At 52.1% G+C, this 17,629-nt stretch overlaps 8 protein-coding genes across 8 annotated transcripts; 2 read left to right on the forward strand and 6 right to left on the reverse strand.

The window, feature by feature from the left end:
* Positions 1 to 78: 78 nt before the first annotated feature.
* Positions 79 to 2,767, reverse strand: CC77DRAFT_289750 (HET-domain-containing protein). Its single transcript, XM_018531080.1, has 3 exons — positions 2,472 to 2,767; positions 2,087 to 2,402; positions 79 to 2,028 (listed from the first exon to the last, which is right to left on the reverse strand). The coding sequence occupies exons 1-3, from the start codon at positions 2,553 to 2,555 to the stop codon at positions 410 to 412; spliced, it is 2,019 nt and encodes a 672-aa protein (XP_018390336.1). The 5' UTR covers positions 2,556 to 2,767; the 3' UTR covers positions 79 to 409.
* Positions 2,768 to 3,176: 409 nt separating this feature from the next.
* CC77DRAFT_1015953 (hypothetical protein) lies at positions 3,177 to 3,507 on the reverse strand (the record flags this gene model as incomplete). The annotated part of the gene is made up of 2 exons (XM_018524129.1): positions 3,417 to 3,507; positions 3,177 to 3,348 (listed from the first exon to the last, which is right to left on the reverse strand). Exons 1-2 carry the CDS (start codon positions 3,451 to 3,453, stop codon positions 3,179 to 3,181), a joined length of 207 nt encoding a protein of 68 aa, XP_018390337.1. The 5' UTR covers positions 3,454 to 3,507.
* Positions 3,508 to 3,789: 282 nt separating this feature from the next.
* Positions 3,790 to 4,803, reverse strand: CC77DRAFT_1015955 (hypothetical protein). The gene is made up of 3 exons (XM_018524130.1): positions 4,334 to 4,803; positions 4,207 to 4,282; positions 3,790 to 4,156 (listed from the first exon to the last, which is right to left on the reverse strand). Exons 1-3 carry the CDS (start codon positions 4,794 to 4,796, stop codon positions 4,027 to 4,029), a joined length of 669 nt encoding a protein of 222 aa, XP_018390338.1. The 5' UTR covers positions 4,797 to 4,803; the 3' UTR covers positions 3,790 to 4,026.
* Positions 4,804 to 5,487: 684 nt separating this feature from the next.
* Positions 5,488 to 6,978, forward strand: CC77DRAFT_1004610 (hypothetical protein; the record flags this gene model as incomplete). Its single annotated transcript, XM_018523278.1, has 2 exons — positions 5,488 to 5,594; positions 5,658 to 6,978. 2 exons carry the CDS (start codon positions 5,488 to 5,490, stop codon positions 6,976 to 6,978), a joined length of 1,428 nt encoding a protein of 475 aa, XP_018390339.1.
* Positions 6,979 to 7,083: 105 nt separating this feature from the next.
* CC77DRAFT_1015958 (hypothetical protein) lies at positions 7,084 to 9,704 on the reverse strand. The gene has a single exon (XM_018524131.1). It carries the CDS (start codon positions 9,458 to 9,460, stop codon positions 7,214 to 7,216), a length of 2,247 nt encoding a protein of 748 aa, XP_018390340.1. The 5' UTR covers positions 9,461 to 9,704; the 3' UTR covers positions 7,084 to 7,213.
* CC77DRAFT_1015959 (hypothetical protein) lies at positions 9,605 to 11,247 on the forward strand. Its single transcript, XM_018524132.1, has 3 exons — positions 9,605 to 10,180; positions 10,234 to 10,363; positions 10,435 to 11,247. Exons 1-3 carry the CDS (start codon positions 9,913 to 9,915, stop codon positions 11,219 to 11,221), a joined length of 1,185 nt encoding a protein of 394 aa, XP_018390341.1. The 5' UTR covers positions 9,605 to 9,912; the 3' UTR covers positions 11,222 to 11,247.
* A 1,168-nt stretch (positions 11,248 to 12,415) lies between these two features.
* On the reverse strand, positions 12,416 to 12,682 carry CC77DRAFT_1056748 (hypothetical protein; the record flags this gene model as incomplete). Its single annotated transcript, XM_018527933.1, has 2 exons — positions 12,416 to 12,583; positions 12,650 to 12,682. The coding sequence occupies 2 exons, from the start codon at positions 12,680 to 12,682 to the stop codon at positions 12,416 to 12,418; spliced, it is 201 nt and encodes a 66-aa protein (XP_018390342.1).
* A 2,325-nt stretch (positions 12,683 to 15,007) lies between these two features.
* On the reverse strand, positions 15,008 to 17,611 carry CC77DRAFT_926326 (TRP-domain-containing protein; the record flags this gene model as incomplete). The annotated part of the gene is made up of 1 exon (XM_018533916.1): positions 15,008 to 17,611. The coding sequence occupies one exon, from the start codon at positions 17,609 to 17,611 to the stop codon at positions 15,008 to 15,010; it is 2,604 nt and encodes an 867-aa protein (XP_018390343.1).
* Positions 17,612 to 17,629: the final 18 nt, after the last annotated feature.

The following is a 17,629-nucleotide window of genomic DNA, read 5'->3' on the forward strand; positions in this document are numbered from 1 at the left end:
TAGTACTACGGTAGCCTACAGATAAGTAGCTGACCACAAAAGCTTCAGCAACCTATCTTACTCGTATACAGCAGCCATTTCGACAACATCGAATCGATCCCACCTCCCTCGAACTCACACCTCATTATAATGCAACCTCGATAAGCTACTTCTGTCTCGTGTCAAATCACCTCGTTCGTGGTTCACTGTTGACGCACTCATGGCTATGAATCGTCCAATGCTCAGCTTAGTTCGCTCGCTCTCCCGAACTTCCTGACGAGCTGATTAATACCGCCCTCAATGTCCTCAGTGACTGCCGAGGTACTCTCAGAAGTATCCACATATGTGTAGAGCATGTTTTCCGTTGTGAATGCGTACTTCCCTCTACGCTGCTACAGTGTATCTACCCTTTTCATGGGGTGACTCCATCTCAAATGATGCAGATTGTATCTTCCTGGCTGTCCTCGAACCAATTCACCATCTCTTTGTCCGAACCTCGGCAATAAGATGCTATTGTTCCCACTCGATAATACTGCTTCATCCCATCTGCAGGATGGAGTAACAAAGCTCGCAAAATCCGTGGTTCCGTTTCATCATCGGGCTCAGTGCGGTAGAGGAGCATCACAGCGAGAAGGTCTAGTCCTGCTTCCTTATCTTTGTGGAGCCAGTCTGTGTAAGTCCACGATGTTTCGTCAGAGCTCTCCGTGTAGTGGTACCAGTGGTCGTCCCAAGAGCTACTGTTGCTTGCTAGATATGTCGGCATTGCAGCCAGCTTCCCAAGAATCCGCAAAAATCCCCCAGAAATTCGTCCATATGGATCCTTAAATTCAGTATCAACACCAACATCCACTATCGTCGCCTCTTTGATCATACGTCCGAGTTGTAGGTCGGTAATAATCCAACCTCCTGCAGCTGGGCATGCTGCCCAAGACCAGGATGGGGCAACATAATTTCGTTGTCGAATGTTCTGAAGATGAGTCCTAAGGCTACGTGATGACATAGCATCTATGCTTCTCCACACCAAGCCTACAAATAGATGTCCTTTCCAGAGTCCGGCAAGATACTGATCCTGCAGCGCCTCGCCCACTATGCGAGCAAGTCCGGCAATGGCGGGAAGGCGATCTTTATCGAATGTCACTGAGCGGGTGCCGTAATTCGTTGTTAATTCGTCCCAACACTGGTATAGTTCTCTGGAAGTGATGTGAGATTCCTTGAATCTCGTCACCTGGCTCAGTATTCCCCATGTGCTTATGTCCAGAGGGTCCTCATATCCTTCTGTCCATAGATATTTGTCACAACGAAAATAAAATCTCAAGCTTCCAAAAAGGAGGAGTCGAGTTGACATTTCTTGTTCCTGATACGTCCAGCATCTTTGACTCCACTTAGAAGATAAGTAATCCCAATCGTAGTCCGTCCAATCACGATTACCCGTTCTTGGTTGTAATCGAATCGAGTAAGATCCCCTGGTAGCCTTGTTCACGGTTGACTGGACGGGAACTTCTACTGCAGGCACTCTGTTGAGGAAGCCTTCGTGACATGAATTTGAGTTGAGGCTGCAGAAAGTGACAAATGCATGGCGATAAACTAGATTCATTCGGGAGGATTCATGCGACCAGTCATCATTGTCATCTTGTACAATGCAAAGAGCGTCTATCCAGATGTATCGAAGGCCGATTGCTCTTGTGATAGCTATGGCATCCTTGGTAGTCGATGTCATAAGTTCGTTGGGCAGGCTTGTGCACCTCTCTTCAAGAGATGCTTTCTGGGTCTTGAATTGTGTTTCGGCATCTTTCTCGTCGCCCCAGCAGTAGCTCAGTGCAGCATACTTGGTTTTCTCACTTTGGCGAATACTGGAGGAATGAACCAAACGAGGGACAACGGATGCGTCATGGCCGATATCTATGACCCTTGTAGGCATGAATGGAGATGATATCTCAGGGTGGCATCTTGGCGTCCATTGATCGAGGTATCGACGAATTGTGCCAATGATGATAGGGTCCAGGTACGAATTTACACGCGCGGGTGTAACTCCTAGCCACTTCTCACAATCTTTAGATCGAATGGTTAGTCTGTACAAACGAAAATTCAGCTATGTAACATGACTTACTACTGTCTGCCTCAATAGGAAAAAGGGATTGAATATCCCAGTTCTGATTGAAAGTCGTTTCTATCAGCAGCCCTTCGATACCTTTGTCGACGAGGAGCGAGAGATACGCAATCGATATTAATCTACCATCGTACATGTCATGGAGTTTACCATCGTATATGTCATAGTATCTCGCGTTTCTAGCGAGTACTTCCTCCAATGACCTGAGCAAAGCTTGACAGAATACACATCCCAGCCGAGAGGAATGAGACAACCGTGGCATATTAGGCAGGGAGTCCTCGAGCTTCCAATCAAGGCGGACCAGCCTACGTTTAGCCTTTGAACCAAAGGGGTCAATCTGGGCGTCAGGGAAGTGAAGTTGCGCAATGCCATCTTGGTTTATTACCTCCTGACCTCCAAGTGCAAGATCGTCAAAGCTGAGACATCTGCAGCGCTCACAAAGGGTGTCCTTTTCCTCCGACCCGCTCATGGGCCCGACAGTCCGAGACTCGATAGAGGCGGCAAACAACCAAGAAGGAATGAAGCGGAAGGCGAACAGACACAGTAAACTCTCACTTGAAGACGACTTAGCCAGACGGACTGTGTATGAAGTGAATCGGAGTGTAGCCGTTGGCAAAGTGTTGTCCACAGGTCTATGGTGGGGCAACTCCAGCAAGCCAGCAGTACCGGTGAGATTGTGGCTTGATTAGGCAGCACTCCCAAGGTGCTCTGGTAGCCACAACTTGATCAGCCCAGTATTTACCACTCAGCCTTACCGTCCATCCCGTCTCCTCCAAGCAACAACACTTTGCCCTTTACCATCGCTCTCGGTACTGTACCCCGGATGCTAACCTCGTAGGTCTTTAGAAGAAAGAGAGGGCGGGGAGGAAGAAAGGGTATGGGTAGAAACGGCCAAGATTCATCAAGCGCACCAGTGCAAACATGCATGACACACGTCTCAACCCGACAGCTCAAACAAGAGTACTATCAGCATCACAACAAACATATGAATATAACATGTCGTAATTTATCCATTATTTCTCGTTCTACTTTCACTGACATGTAGCATATTTCCTCATTCCCCTTCCCTGCCACTGTATTCCAACGACACATCTATTTGTTCAATTCCTCAGCCCTCTTCTTAAGCTCCTCCTTGCTCTCAGCCTTGGGCATGCTATCAGGAACAACAGGCCCCTTTGAGTTGTGAGTCTGGATATCAGCATGGTTCGCGTGCGAGGAGGCGGTCGACTCGGACGACTCTTTTGCGATCTTATCGGTGAGGCCTGTGTGGGACGATGACTTGGTCAGCGTTGTTTCTAGGGTGAGAAAGGAAGAGGAAGGGCCAACGTACTACCAGCGGCGCCTTGCTCAACAGGGTGGTCAGGCATGGTGGTTTAGGTTGATGTGGGGTCTTGTTTGTGGGGTGTAGGACCGCCGATGTAGAGAAACTCTTGACAGTACTTGTTGGCCCTGTCTTGTAGGTTCTGCTCCTTGACGTCAAGTTTACTGACGTCTTGTTCGAGTGCTTCGATTCCGGTTCTGTCTTCCTGCTCGGTAGTGACAAGGTCCGGGAGACTTTGGTAAAGGGTTTCTAGTCTTTGCTGGTAGGCTTGTAGGACTTGAGGAGAGGGCTGGGCTGGAGACGACATGGTGTGGGTTATGTAGCCGGCTAGAGGTGCGTAGTACGCAGCTGCGTGATCGGTGACGTAGGTGAATGTGGTTGGGAGGGGTGGGGCGAGACAGGTGGGCTGGAGCTGGCTGGAAGGGGCAGCTGGCGTGGGAGAGGTGTTGATGCGGTTAGTGCGGGGGAGGGGCGGGGTCTTGGAACCCTGGTTCTGTTGGACGTAGCAGCGCAGGCGGAACCACACCCAAGACGCCTTGTGGAGACTTGTACCATTGTATTGATGGATAAACAGGTTGCTCTTAAGTTCCCACTGATAGTACTGTAAGCGGCCGCGAGGTTATCTGATACGCTGTTTTTCCGCCGGAGGCGTTGGATGTGGCTGTGTCTCCTTGTGATCCTGGGAGCCCGATGTTATCACTCCCGTAAAGGCCCCTGTCGCATACGCAGAGAAGAGAAGAGATGAATAGCTATCATTCCGAGTCAACCTTGAGACAAGTATATACGTTAAACTGCTTACTTGACCAACATCCAAATCAGACGAGAAGGGATAGAACTGTGCTCGCAGAAGCGTTGGGAAGCTTGCTGCGCGGTAACTGTTCTCATGCTCAGTAGAAAGGCCACCCAACGTCAAGGCACAAACTTACTATACATCCACATCTTGGTCCAATGAGCCACAGCAACCACCAAACCGACAACGGCGGTGTGCGTAGTCATTGGGCGGACAGTATCTGTCTTCGTCGCTTTACTCGACCCGCGACCCCGAACTAGACTCCAAAGGTAAACCAAGCAAAGCATCGCCTCAAAGCCACTGATGGAAGTAACACCAGCCAGGATGGTATCGTTTTCTATCCAAGCTCGCTCGCCGTACAGGTTGTCAATGGCAGCCCATTGGCCCAAAGGCTTGAAAGGAGCATGCCATTTGTGGCCGGGCAGGCTGTGGGGACGAAGGTTGGTGTAATACATGTCGTAATTTATCGAGATAAAGTTCCAGATAAACCACATGGTTATTTCAAGTCGGGGATCATGAGTGAGTACCATGGTCAAGGATGAGGAACATGTTGTGAAAGTCTTGCTTTCAGTCGACGGCGTTGTTCTACATATGCTCATATCGGATATCGGATGGATGGTGGCCATCTCTGCCGTTCTTCCCGAACAGTAGTCATTGCACGCCTAGTTCACGGTGTACTACGAGTGATTGAGAGAGAATAGGCTCATATTCCCCGCACTATATACAGAATATTGTCGAATCCATCGATGGTCAGCGGTTTTGTGCTCATGGCGTGCCACGCGTACCTATTCCCCGCTGTCAGCTTCACCACCCGCCAGATCACCAACAATAGAAGGACTATTGCGCGCCATGACCACGCTCCATCAACCTTCTTACTCGGATCCTCGATACGCTACAGATACGTCGTAACGGTTACGCTTTATTGCGGGGAATAAGAGCGAAAACGATGCGAAACGAGGATTAGCGGCTAACTCAGCCACCCAACCGCGTAGACAAGGGTGCTTGGCCTTCTCCCGCCCCTTCCAAGCTTCACGGACGTTTCGCCTTGGTTACCCGTCGTCATTCAAGGAGCCGAGTCGACCAATGCACAAACACATGTACAGGCCATCTGCTGTTCACCTCGTCCCCTTCCTGATGCAGTGGGATTTCACAACGACATGAAGCACGTTGTGAACCGACGATCGTTATATCCCCATCTATAGCCGTTCTACCCCATACCCGGCCTTTGCACTCGCGACTCCCCTTAAACCCGCTGGCCGGAAGGAATCGAATCGAAGACATTACCACGCGATGCCGTCGCTGTTCGCGCATTCGCTGTTTGCGCGCCAGAATCCCCTGGACGAGGCGAGGATCACACTCAGCTCATGGGACAATTGTATGGCCAAGGCCTATTGCAAGTGCGTTGCATCAGCCCTCTGAAATCCGACAAGCGGACTAATCCCGTGCTCACATTCAAACAGATGGCCTGTCATTGTCGCAATCATCGTCGGAAGCCTCATCCTCCTATCTGTAATTACGTGCATAGCGCGATGCATATGCTGCGGCGCCGAGTTGGCGTGCTGCTGCTTTCGATGCTGCACCTGCTGCTGCAGTGGCAGTGGCGGAAGAGGACACAAGCGCGTCAAGAGCGACCCAGCAGCCCAGTACCCCACGCCCTATGGTGCGCCTCCTCAGCCGAATCCCTATGCCCAGAACCCGTATGCTCAAGCACACGCCGCTGCGCCGCCCGCTCTGCCCATCGACACCCGCCCAATCAACCAGCAATACCGCTCCAATGCCATGCCGACATTCACTCCGCACGCCGCCGCCCAGCCCGAAAGACCCCAATTTGCCACGTTTGATTCCACGCGCGCTGTTGTCAATGAAGACGCCCTACCTGCTATGCCGACGTGGAAGGACGGACGCGACGTGCACGTCCAAGTAGAGGAACAGCCTGTGCCGCAGAAACAAGGCGATATGGAGCTGGATAGGCTGGACCGTAACGGCAGCGTGACGAGCGGATCCATGGGAGGGGGGATGGTGGCAGCAGCAGCAGTACCAGCGACACGACCATCTCCTGGCCCAGGCAGGTCCCCAGTATCGCCAGTAGATAACTACGGTTACCCTCAAGGTGGCTACCAGAACGAGTCCTTCGTCAGCGAAGGAGCGCCGCTGAACAACCAGGGAGGATATGGTCGACCGTATGCACAACAGGACGAATACAGAAGAGGATCGCCAGCATACGCTGCTGGTGATGGTTACGGTCAACCACAGCAGCAACCATACGGCCGTCGCTCGCCAGGCGCAGCACAAGCCTACAACTCGCGAGACCAACTGAGTCAATACAACCAACAAGGCCCAGGCGCATACGGCCAACAGGTCCCGCAAACCTACGACCAGAGAGACTACTACGACGAACACGTCGACCAGCGCTACCAATCTCCCTCACCACCCGCCCCTGCAAACCCTTACAACAACAACACCTACAACAACTCCGACCCTTACACATCCAACCCATCCCCCTCATACCACTCACACGAAAATGATACCTACGCCCCTCCCCAAGCACCAGCAGCCCTTCAGCCAGGCTACCCAGCAAGCCAATCGACAGATCACGCTAGTTTCACGAATGCGGCGCCCGCGTACCCCGGACAGAGGAGTTATACGCCCGTGGGCGGAAGCGTCGCTGGCGCAGGAGGACAGCAACAGCAACAGCAACCGTATCGTGCGTTTTCGCCGTTGGCGACGCAGGGGGATCAAGTGCAGAGGAAACCTGTCCAAGGGAGTTTTAGGGAGATTTAGAATTTGATATTTTTTTTTCTTTTCGTTAAGAACTTGGTATATTTGATGAATTGAGATACCCATTACACATTAACAAACAATGCAAAAATGGGAATGCAGATGACTGACTGACCTCCATAGAACCTGTAACCTAGCACTTTACATCTCCTAATCCCCAATCCCATCGTCGCTAAAGAGGCAGAAAATTTGCCACGAACAACGCGCGCGCAACTGCGGCCGAAAAAAACTATGTTGATCAAACAAACTGCCCAAGAAAAGGATGATTAGGCCAAGTCGCTCCATAATACCCAGCCATCATACCCAAACCATCCAGATCAAAAGAAGCACTCAGGTCATTGAAGCCCATAATACCATCACCACCACCACCTTCCATAGCACCCACACCGTCGTTTTCACCATCAACATCACCTCGTTCCTCACTACCACCACCACCACCCGCCGCTCTACTATCCGCCGCCGAAGCAGCAGCAGGCAATCCCAAGCAAAGCACCTTGTCAAACAACTGCGTGATCCACGGACTCGCATCCCAAGTATCCCTCGCAGCATGCAGCGCCATTTTACAATTCATCAGTCCAGACACGCCCGCGCGCGCCACAAGCGCCTTCTGGCCAGTAGTAGTAGTAGTACCATTCGTCTGCATCATGTAAAACACGACGGAGGCGACAAAGAGACCATGGAAGAGCTCATGCGGCGGGAGCTGGCCGTCATCTGTCATGACCACGTTACAAGACACGGAGGCGATTTGCTGAGCTGCGTCGCTGAGCATGTCTTGAAGTACTGCTGTTGTTGCTGTTGCTTGCTGCGAGAACGGAGAAGCTTCAGCACCAGAGATTCCGTGCTCGGGTACAGTGGCGGAGCCAATGGAACTATGCACATAAGCCAAGATGACGTTGTGATTATACAAGATACGCAACGTTGACGCGAAGACGTTGGAATGGGTATTAATGTGATCCTCCCAGGTGAACTCCCCCGGGAGCTCCCTACGCCACGCAGTCATCATTTCCTGCAGGGAAGCAACCGCAGGAGTACCTGCATCCTGTTTGCGCTTCGGATTGAATCTCACGGCGATGATGTGGCGGAGAAGAAGAGCCAGCTTAGCTGCGTGGATCTGGTAGGCGCCCGATTGCTGCGCAAGAGGACTACGCATGCACTCGACAAGAAGAAGTGACGAGTCGGCATCATCATCGTAGACAAAGTCGTCCCGCGTCAGCGCATCCACATCGCACTGCTCCAGATGGATGCGAAACGGACGGCCGACTATCGACGCGCACATGGCATCCCGGATGACCAAGATCCACCAAAGCCGCTTAATCAGACTGCGGTCCTGGCTCGCGATGTTCGCCCCAGCCATGCTCCTATGGAACCCAATCGTCTCGGCAATCGTAACGCCCGTGCAGATCCAGGTATAAAAATTCCAGTAGTGGCCTGGACCCCCGCCCCAGAAACTCATCATGATGCATACTTGGACGGCGATAATCTTGTTGCCCTCGTAGCTCATGTCGAAGAGGGCCTTGGCTTTGTCGTAGAAGGCGCTTCGTGCGCGGGTGCGGGTGCTGAAGCCCGCGCGGTGGATCATGGCTAGGGGGCAATACGTCGCTGACATGAAGCAGAGGGCGTGGAGGAGGATCCAAGGTATGCGCCGGGTTTTGTGCTGTAGGACGAGCTCAGAAGGGTTGACAATGGGGTAGAGCGGGAAGACGCGCTCGAAGAAGACGCCGATGAGTGCGTCTACAGTCTCATCTGGAGGCGCAGTGAATGCCTGTTTTGCTTCGAGGAAAGCGAGTTCTTCTGGGCGCATGCCAGGTGGATGCGTGAGCTTGGGGCTCTCAGCAGCAGCAGCAGCAACGGCATCTTGGTCGCCGCAGGGAGGGCCCGGGTGGTGCAGTTGGTGGCGATGAGCGCCGCCTTCTCTGAGGTTTTCCAGGACGATGCCTAGGGGAAACGCTTCTCCGATGTAGGTTATGGAATGCTTGTTTAGAACATCTCCGTTGTTATGGTAGCGTTCGAGAAGATGGTCAAATGTGGCTGCCCAGCTTATCTCACGGTAGGAAGACGCACAGCCTGTACTTGTAGTACTCGAAACGCCCTCGTCCTCGGGCGGTGAGCGCTCAGCAGACTCAGCGGTACTCGCGGTACCAGCACCAGTACCGGCATCATGTACAACGGTAGGAGAACTACTCGCGGCTGCAGTCGAAGCACTCACAGCGAGGCCAGTACTTCCGGAAACGTCTGTACAGCCTCCAGCGGTCGATCCTTGGGGCTTACGCCGCGGCTTGCGGGTATAGATGCCTCTTCTCGATTGCATCAGCGTGCATCCAGGCAATTGTCTTTGCTCGCAACGTGTACAAGGCGTCCCGCGCTCACTGGCGTCACACTTGACGCGCTTCTCGTGACATACTCGACAGGCTTTTGCGGCCCGGCACCTGGTAGGAGCGGTAGATCGCGCATGCGGTTGCGGTTGCGATTCCGGCTGCATGCTCATTGTCCAACGGAGACTAGACGCTCTTTTCCAGTCCGGGATTCAGGGATTCCTTTCGCTGGACTCATGATGGTCGTGGTGGAGGTTTGCTTAGCGCCGGTTACTTCGGGTTCTACATACCGGCCTAATCACTAACCAGTCCTAACCTCCGGCACCATGTCGACTTCCGGCTATCCTCAGCATGAGCGAATCCCGGTTGTGGCAGCAAAAAGGCCTCGAGTTGGAGATGCTCTGATGTACGATGTGCATGTCCGTGTTACAAATCAAACCCGAGAAGCTAGCAACTGACAAATCCACCTAATCGGTAAACGTCATGGTTAACCGAGATGCTATCAGAAGTCGATTCCATATCACCTAGCCATCGCTGCACGCAGAACAAGTAACATACATATACGGCTAATAGTTGCAGCAAGTTTACACATCATCGAAATCTTGTCTGCTTTTCCAATGATATCATGTCTCACGCGCTGATCTTTGGAGCCTCTGGGATATCTGGCTGGGCGCTGCTCAACCAAATCACAGCTTATCCTACCCCGACTACCTTTTCTCGAATCACTGGTCTTTCAAACAGACCCCTCACTCTAGATCAAGCACAACTTCCAGCCGACTCGCGACTGAATCTTGTGAGCGGAATCGACCTGACTAAATCAGTCCCTGAGGTTGTGAGGTTATTAAGGGAAAGGGTCGAAGATGTAGAAAGCATCTCGCATGTTTTCTTCACCGGTAGAATCTTCCCATGGAAGCAGACAACGTCACAAGCTAATTCCACTTGGTAGCATATATCCAGACTGGGGACTTTGAAAGCCTGAAGAAAGTCAACACAGACCTCCTGAGAGTTGCCATTGAAGCAGTAGAACAAGTTTCAACCAAACTCGAATCATTCGTTTTACAGACCGGAGGAAAAGGGTAAGAGAACCCGAGCTTCATACTCCATGCCCATCTTCCCCAGCATCACACTAACACAATCTTCCACAAAGCTACGGCCTGGAATTTCCCGACAAAGTCAACATTCACGTCCCCCTCCGCGAATCCTCACCTCGCATCCCCGAACCCTACGCCAGCAAAATCTTCTACTACACCCAATACGACCTCCTGACTGAAAAGTCGCGCGGAAAACCCTGGACATTTACCGAAATCCGACCCGATGGCATCATAGGCTTTACACCCACGTCCAACGCAATGAACCTATCCCAAGGCATCGGTCTGTACCTCTCCATCTACAGAGCCGTACACGGCAAACACGCCGTCGTAACCTTCCCAGGCAACGCGCGCGGATACCATTCTACGCACTCTGATACGTTCCAAGACGTGCTTGCCAAGATGGAAATCTACGCTGCGACACACGCCAAAGAGTGCGGCGGTAACGGCCAGGTATTCAACGTTGCTAATGGCGCAGCACCTGTTACCTGGGCGCAGATATGGCCAAAGCTAGCTGAGCACTTTGGTCTCGAAGCCCAAGGTCCTCCTGCTGCGCCTCATGATACCACCGCTGCGACTACTGTTCCGATGGAGAAGTTTGTCAGGGATCATATCGAGGCGTGGAAGCTGCTTGCGAAGAAGCATGGGCTCAAGGAAGCTGTTGTCGATGAGCAGAATTGGGCGTTTGTGCACTTTATGCTTGTACAGTTTGATTTTGATAGGCAGTATGATTTGAGGAGGAGTCGCGAGGTGGGATTCATCGAGGAGATTGATACGGCGGAAGGGTATTTCATTTCCTGGGAGAGGATGAGGAAGGCGAAGATTTTACCGCCCGTAGAGGCGTAGATAGACGTGTATACTAGGTTATCGAGATTGCTGTGAACCTTGATTTGTCTACGCGTGTCAATTTTCCGAGGCCATTTTCCTTCATCTTTGTCCTGCCAATCGCTGGCATTGTAATATATAAGATACAAGGCCATCTTCGCTACTTGGACCCAGTGCTCAGAATGGTGACTACATCTCCACCTGTTTGTCTGTTTACTCTCTTCATACTACCTCGCGACCGTCCACTCACTAGTTTGTGCCACTTCTACTCGCGTGAGTCTACGTGAGATACAGCACAACATGCTTCATCGCCACATCTCTCAATATCTATTGACAAGATAGCAACCAACGTCCTAGAGATGATATCCATCTGTTCCGCGAGATGCGACAATAGGAGGTATCGTCGCGCAGGAATCATTGTAGGATGTTAGGGAATGTGGCGCAGACGTATAGAGTTTCTGTAGTGGACCAGGCTCCCGTGGACGGCGTGATACAAGCGCATGCGCTACCATCTCATGGCGCAGACGCTATCGTTTCCATCATGTGCATCGTCAAGTCCTGCAATGCAACTCTAAAAGCATCCGCGGAAAGGAAATGGGGGCTCACGCGCTGGAGAGTAGTACCATAGTCAGACAACATCGGTTAGTGCGCGAACAAAGATTTGCGTATGAATGTCGTGAAATCGTAAAGGATACAAAGTCCTACGGCCGACATGAACAACAGTATTCACAAAGGTAAAGGTAAACAAGTCGGGTATTATAATGCATCCATTGAAAGCTGGGGGTATCTATGCGACAGGTCGTGATCGATCAAGAATGATTTCCTCCACGTCCCTAGCACATCCATCTCTCGCAGACGTTACGTCAAAAGACAAAAGGAAAAAAGGTTTCGCTGGGTGGGATAGTCGCTCAAACTCCATGCAGTCCCGTCATTACCACATCCACATCCTTCTCGTACTCGGGGTATAAGGTATAAAACATCCACACAACTCTTCAACAAACAATCTTCGCTCGGTCCGTCACTCTCGCTGGAGAAGCCCGGTGTCGATAATGCAATCGCGATATCGTCGTACGACCTTGGCAGTGACATTCTCGTCCGATCGTCCGTTGTAACAGCAGTCCGTGTTCCATTCAGTAATACCCGAATCTCCTCATGCGCCATCCTGACAAACACGCGTGTTCATCAGTACAACGACAGGTGAGAAACGGGTCCACACTAGACTCTACTAGTGTGCGTGGTCCTTCTCCTGCCGCCGCCGCCACGGCCGCAGGTCAGGCAGCTGATGATGATGCCGAAGAGGGAGACGATGGCGTTGATGATCGCCTTAAGACCAGCAGCGATGGCGTTGACAATGGCCATGATGCAGTTTCCGATGGTGCGGAACTGTTAGGATCGTGTTAGCAACTCGTTTACATGGCAAGGAAGCAAAAGCGAAGGGAATATACGTACAATCGATTTGATGCAAGATACTACGGCACCCATTGTTGCGGTGTTGTTCTTGTGTGTGTTTTGGCGATGTGATTGGTACGGGTGGGTGGGAGAAGGTACTTCGAGGTTGAAGGTAGAGTTGATTGTTAGATGGTTGGTATGTATGTGAGTAGAGAAGGTCGACAAACAACAAAGACCCTCTCACTTATAAGCAGTCGCGGCTACCACTGTGGGCAAACAGCGACTGCCCTTGCACAAAAGCTACGTCACACCGTGTCCGTGCCTTCCCTCACCTCATCTTCGAACACAGGCGCCCTGTGCAGACGAAATTTCCGTTCAAACTCATCCTGCAGGTGACTCTGGTATGGGATCCGCAAACAGCCAAGCGTCGACAACGTCAGTGTGCAAAAAGTCAGGTTTGCTCACAAAGTGCACCCAAAACGGCAAAGATGTACATTCGGCGCGCTCAAAGCAGTCGCGCAAAACAGGGTTATCCCTGGTCGGTACGGTCTCGTGTGGGGCGGGCGCCACAACCTTAAGGAAGCAGCGACGTCACCGTTGGTCCCTGAAGCGGTAGCGATCGAAGAATGCCGTGGCTGGGCCATGCAAAACACGCAGCCGCCTCCTACCATCGCGATGCCGCCGCGCTCAAAGAAGGTAGACCGACCTCGATAAGCCGCCTAGATGAATGATTCAGATTGATGCGGCAGGGCTAACTCAACGTTGTGCGTCGTAACAATGTTATCGTGCCAACCACGCGTTACTGCGCCCCCCCTTCCCCTCACCTGTAGCCATCATGTACGCATCCGCACCCATATTTGATCGTCCAAAATCCCCTACATGCTCTTATCCGGCCTACGGAGCCGTTGCGAGTTGCACGAACCCGTGGTCAGCAGCAACCGTGACGTAGTTCTGTGGCGCCCTGTGTCCGATTTTACTCCAGTCTCCACCTCCACCCGCTGAAGAGGTGACGCCACAGCTCCAGATTTCGCCAACATGGGTCGTGACATGAAGCAATCTCTGTAAACAGGGCAACGGCACACGATGATTTTTTTTCCTCAACGCAATGTCTCACCACCTGCAACTCTTGACAAGGGTGGGCCACGGAGCGCAACCTTGTCATAGCCCCCTCCCAAATGACCTGGCACTGGCAGTCTGGACCATGATTCTCGATCATGATTCTTGGCTCCCGCACAACGTCTTGCACGGTATGCTGGAAATAGCACGGCTAACCTGGCATCGGGAACAATACAGAATGCCATCTTGCCTTCTCAAGTCCGATGCCCAGGCGCGTAATCTTGCGTGCAATCTGTGTACTGGCTGTTCGTCCCTGTCGTGGAGATTAAACAGCGGCAGGCGGGTATCCAGTCCCCCCAACCAGAGCTTCTGCGACAAGATTTGCTAGGCTGGGATGCGAAGAGCGGGAGGAGATTGCCAGCGGCTTGACGCGACATTATCATGATTCCCCATGAGCGTTTCAGGATTTATTGTTTGCAATGCCGTGAGCCGTCTAGCGCTGGTGATGCTATCCGCCATCTATGGATCCCGCTGTGGTGTGGTGTGGCTGGTGACGCCGTCGCATGCTCGCGCAACGTCAACGGCGGCCCGCGTGTAACGAGGGCTCGAGACACACGTCCCTCGAAGGAACAGAGTACGCGCTAAACCTGCTTATAAGGCGCGCCTCGCTCTACAGAGCGAGGTAAGGATTATTCTCTTCATAACCTACACCTGTAGTCTGAATACACGAGCTATCTCCCACTATCTTTAGTAACGTGAAGCAAGCACTATTGCCTACAGTTACGCCTCACACCGCGCCTGGTTCCAACTTTTCTTCTCCGATTTTTCGCACTGGCATCCGGAGTTCTGCGCATAGGTGGAGTCAACCACCACATCACGCACGCATGCACCGACCGCACCAAACCTGCTATGAGCGACGTAATCTTTCATCATTATATCCTTATCATCGTTACTTGGCACATTCGCCTTTGTCTAGCTCCCCGCCATCCGGATTTGTCTCGTCATTCGTTGTTCGTTATTCATACGCATCGTAAACATACCATATCCAACCTCTCTAAATCATACGCCAGGATCTTTGTCTCGTCGCCCAGCCCGACGCAAGACACTGCTGACGCTCTGTCGCTGAAGAAGATGGAAGAGAAGATGTGGCTCGCGTGTTGCTGTCAAAGATTCACGGATGTTCATGTTCAGTGCTGATGCTGTGTCGATGTGGAAAGGGAAGAATCTATCCGGTCCTCCATTCCCGTCGTATCATACTGAGTTAAGTTGATCGAAAGCTGTTTGTTATCTGAAGATGTACTCGGTTTGCGATTCTCTGCTGCTGATGTTGGTCGTATGGCTGCTCTGCATGGTTTGCTCATCTTACGCCGATGAAGAAAGACTCGGAGTGTCTGGTTGAATTTGGTAGGTACCGAGAGGACTCTCTCGTCTATCGATGGTCTCGTTACTTTCCTCACGAGTTGGAGTCTGAACGTCGCTCACAGCTCGCTGACGTCCTAGACCCATCGGACCGCTATAATCTTGCCTGCTCCAGCTTGGACGATGCTGCCGGGCAGCTCTGGGTAGACTCAAGTAGGACACTTGCGAATGAAGACTTCTCGTCCTGTTGCCTTGGTTTGGTCGAGCTGCATTGTAGCGACAATTTTGCTGTGGCAGCAAGTGCTCAGAGGCGGAACGAGCGTTGATCTCTCGCATGAACTCGTCATCTTCATCTTCGAGCTTGGCCATTCGCTTTACCTGCTTGACTTTGAAGTATGGCGTCTTGGGTACTTCCGGCGCGGAATGGACCGACACCGCACGTGGTCGAGGGATATCCTGTACTGCAAAGTCCATGTGCGCGAAATACTTCTCACGCGTAGGGGTCAAACACGACAAATTGGTCTCCTCTCGGTTGCGCACGATGGACATGTAGCTCGAGACAACTCCGATTAAGATGAAAATCATCACAGCAATCGTCAGAAAACCCTGTATGACGATAATAACGATGCCAATCACCGTTGTCAAGATGCGGGCGACGCCGAACCGTGTATCAAAGCCTGCCGAAAGCGCTGTAGTAGCAACCTTGCTGAAACCAAGAAGATACATAGCCATCACGTTGAGGCGCTGTCCTTCGAAAGGCCGAAGAATAACGAAACTGGCGAATGCGACAATTTCAACCACAAGGAGTCCAAATACCTGGATCAAGGGCTGAGTTGATGCGCCGGCGAGGAAGCCTGCTCGAATGAACTCGTAGAATAGCCAGACAACAAAGAACCACCAGCGGCTTCTCCTATAGCGCCAGGCGAGCCACCCGAATCTTGTAGTGTATTGCTCATCAGCATGGATTGATATGGTATCCGCCATGGCGTGTATCGTCCACCAAGGAATCGTAACAATATATACCTCGTCTTCAGAGCGCGGGATACTGCTGTTCCTGGAAATGCTGATCCATGGGACGATCTTGCACACTCTTCGCCTTGCTATGTTCAAGCGGTCGGGTTCAGAGACATATTTCCCGATGCGGAGTCTGGAGAAGCAAGCGTAGGCGGCGATGCTGCCGATACCGAACACCACCGCAACGAAGACGATACAGGCCACTGCAACAGGAGCAGAGAGGGCTAGGTACGAGAACTGAAACATGGCGAGGAATGTCAACATGTAGAACCCGATGAAGACGGCGCGCAGAACAGATAGCATGGTGAAGGCAAGGTAGTGACCTCTGAAGAATGCCAGGCGCTCCTTCTTGACCATGCGAATTCTACTCAGGCCTTCGACAACTTTCAGGCAGAGTATGGAGACAACAATGCATGCAATCGAGATCAAGAACCAGAGCAGTCCAGTCATGAATGCGTTGCTCGCTGGGATACGTTCCGTCGCAAGAGTACCAGCGAATCCCGAATAGTTGCCTGGAAGTGGAAGCCCAGGTTTGACTGGCAGTCCGTAGTACTGGAACCCGCTGCTCGCTTCGACGGACTGGCGCTTCGATAAAGCAGCTTGAAGATTTAGACCCCGAGGAAGCACACCTCGTTTGTATATCTGATGGATGTCGACGCCGCCCCCAAGATTAGGATTGTTCTCGCCCGTACCCGCAGCACCGACTTGCGATGTGTTCCCTTTGTTCGAGCCGATGAAGCCATTGATCATGTTCTGCATTGGCTCAGTGTATATCATACCTCCAGCCCAGGCATAGTTGCTCCAGAAGCCCACGAGGACACTCGGCCAATTCATCGAGAGCGCGCCGGTATAGAAGATGTGATGCCAAACAGCAAAGACGACTGAAACCGACGGTGAATGTGCGTAATGCTTGCGCATATCGGCGATATCGGATCCATAGGCAGCCGTGGCGAACGAAGAGAGGATGGCTAGAAGAGTGAAGACTCCTAGCGTTGAGCTTGCAGCGCTCTTCTGCTGGAACGTGTAGCCGTTGGTGATCTGCGCAGCGAAACAGCCAATCTCATTCTGCGTCGAGTTGGAGAACAGCCGAAGGATGGCCTGGCCTTCAAAGTCGGGGATGCTGAGTGCAATTTCTGGGATTCCAGCGGTGTCGTTCTGGTTAATCGGTGTGATACCTGCCGCCTCGATATGAACGCCGGCTCTAACGGGACAGGCGCTGTTGATGTTGGCGTTGCAAGGGTCGAAGGTAAGATCAAAGCGACTCTCTCCATACGCGTAAACACCAATGTTCATCATTATGTCCTCTCTGCGGAGCCCAGTCTCACCTTCCAAGTGGAAGATGATGGTCATGTTGTCCTTGTAGTAAGCGGCATCAAATCTGGTAACGTTGATGGCGCTCTCGCCTAGGCAGTCGCCGTAATCGGCAGTATAGAGAGATGGCTGCCGGTCATCTCTGACCTTCCATTTCTTGCCATTGACGACACCAACTACCCATTTATCATCCTCGTCTGCAGCTGTAGAGCTTGCCAAGAGGAGCAGCAGCAGCAGCAGGTAGACTGCCAGGGAACGAAGGGCGAATCCTTGTCTATACATGTTTCATCGATACGTTGG

This window comes from Alternaria alternata (assembly GCF_001642055.1).
Source record: "Alternaria alternata strain SRC1lrK2f unplaced genomic scaffold CC77scaffold_2, whole genome shotgun sequence".
Taxonomy (NCBI): domain Eukaryota; kingdom Fungi; phylum Ascomycota; class Dothideomycetes; order Pleosporales; family Pleosporaceae; genus Alternaria; species Alternaria alternata.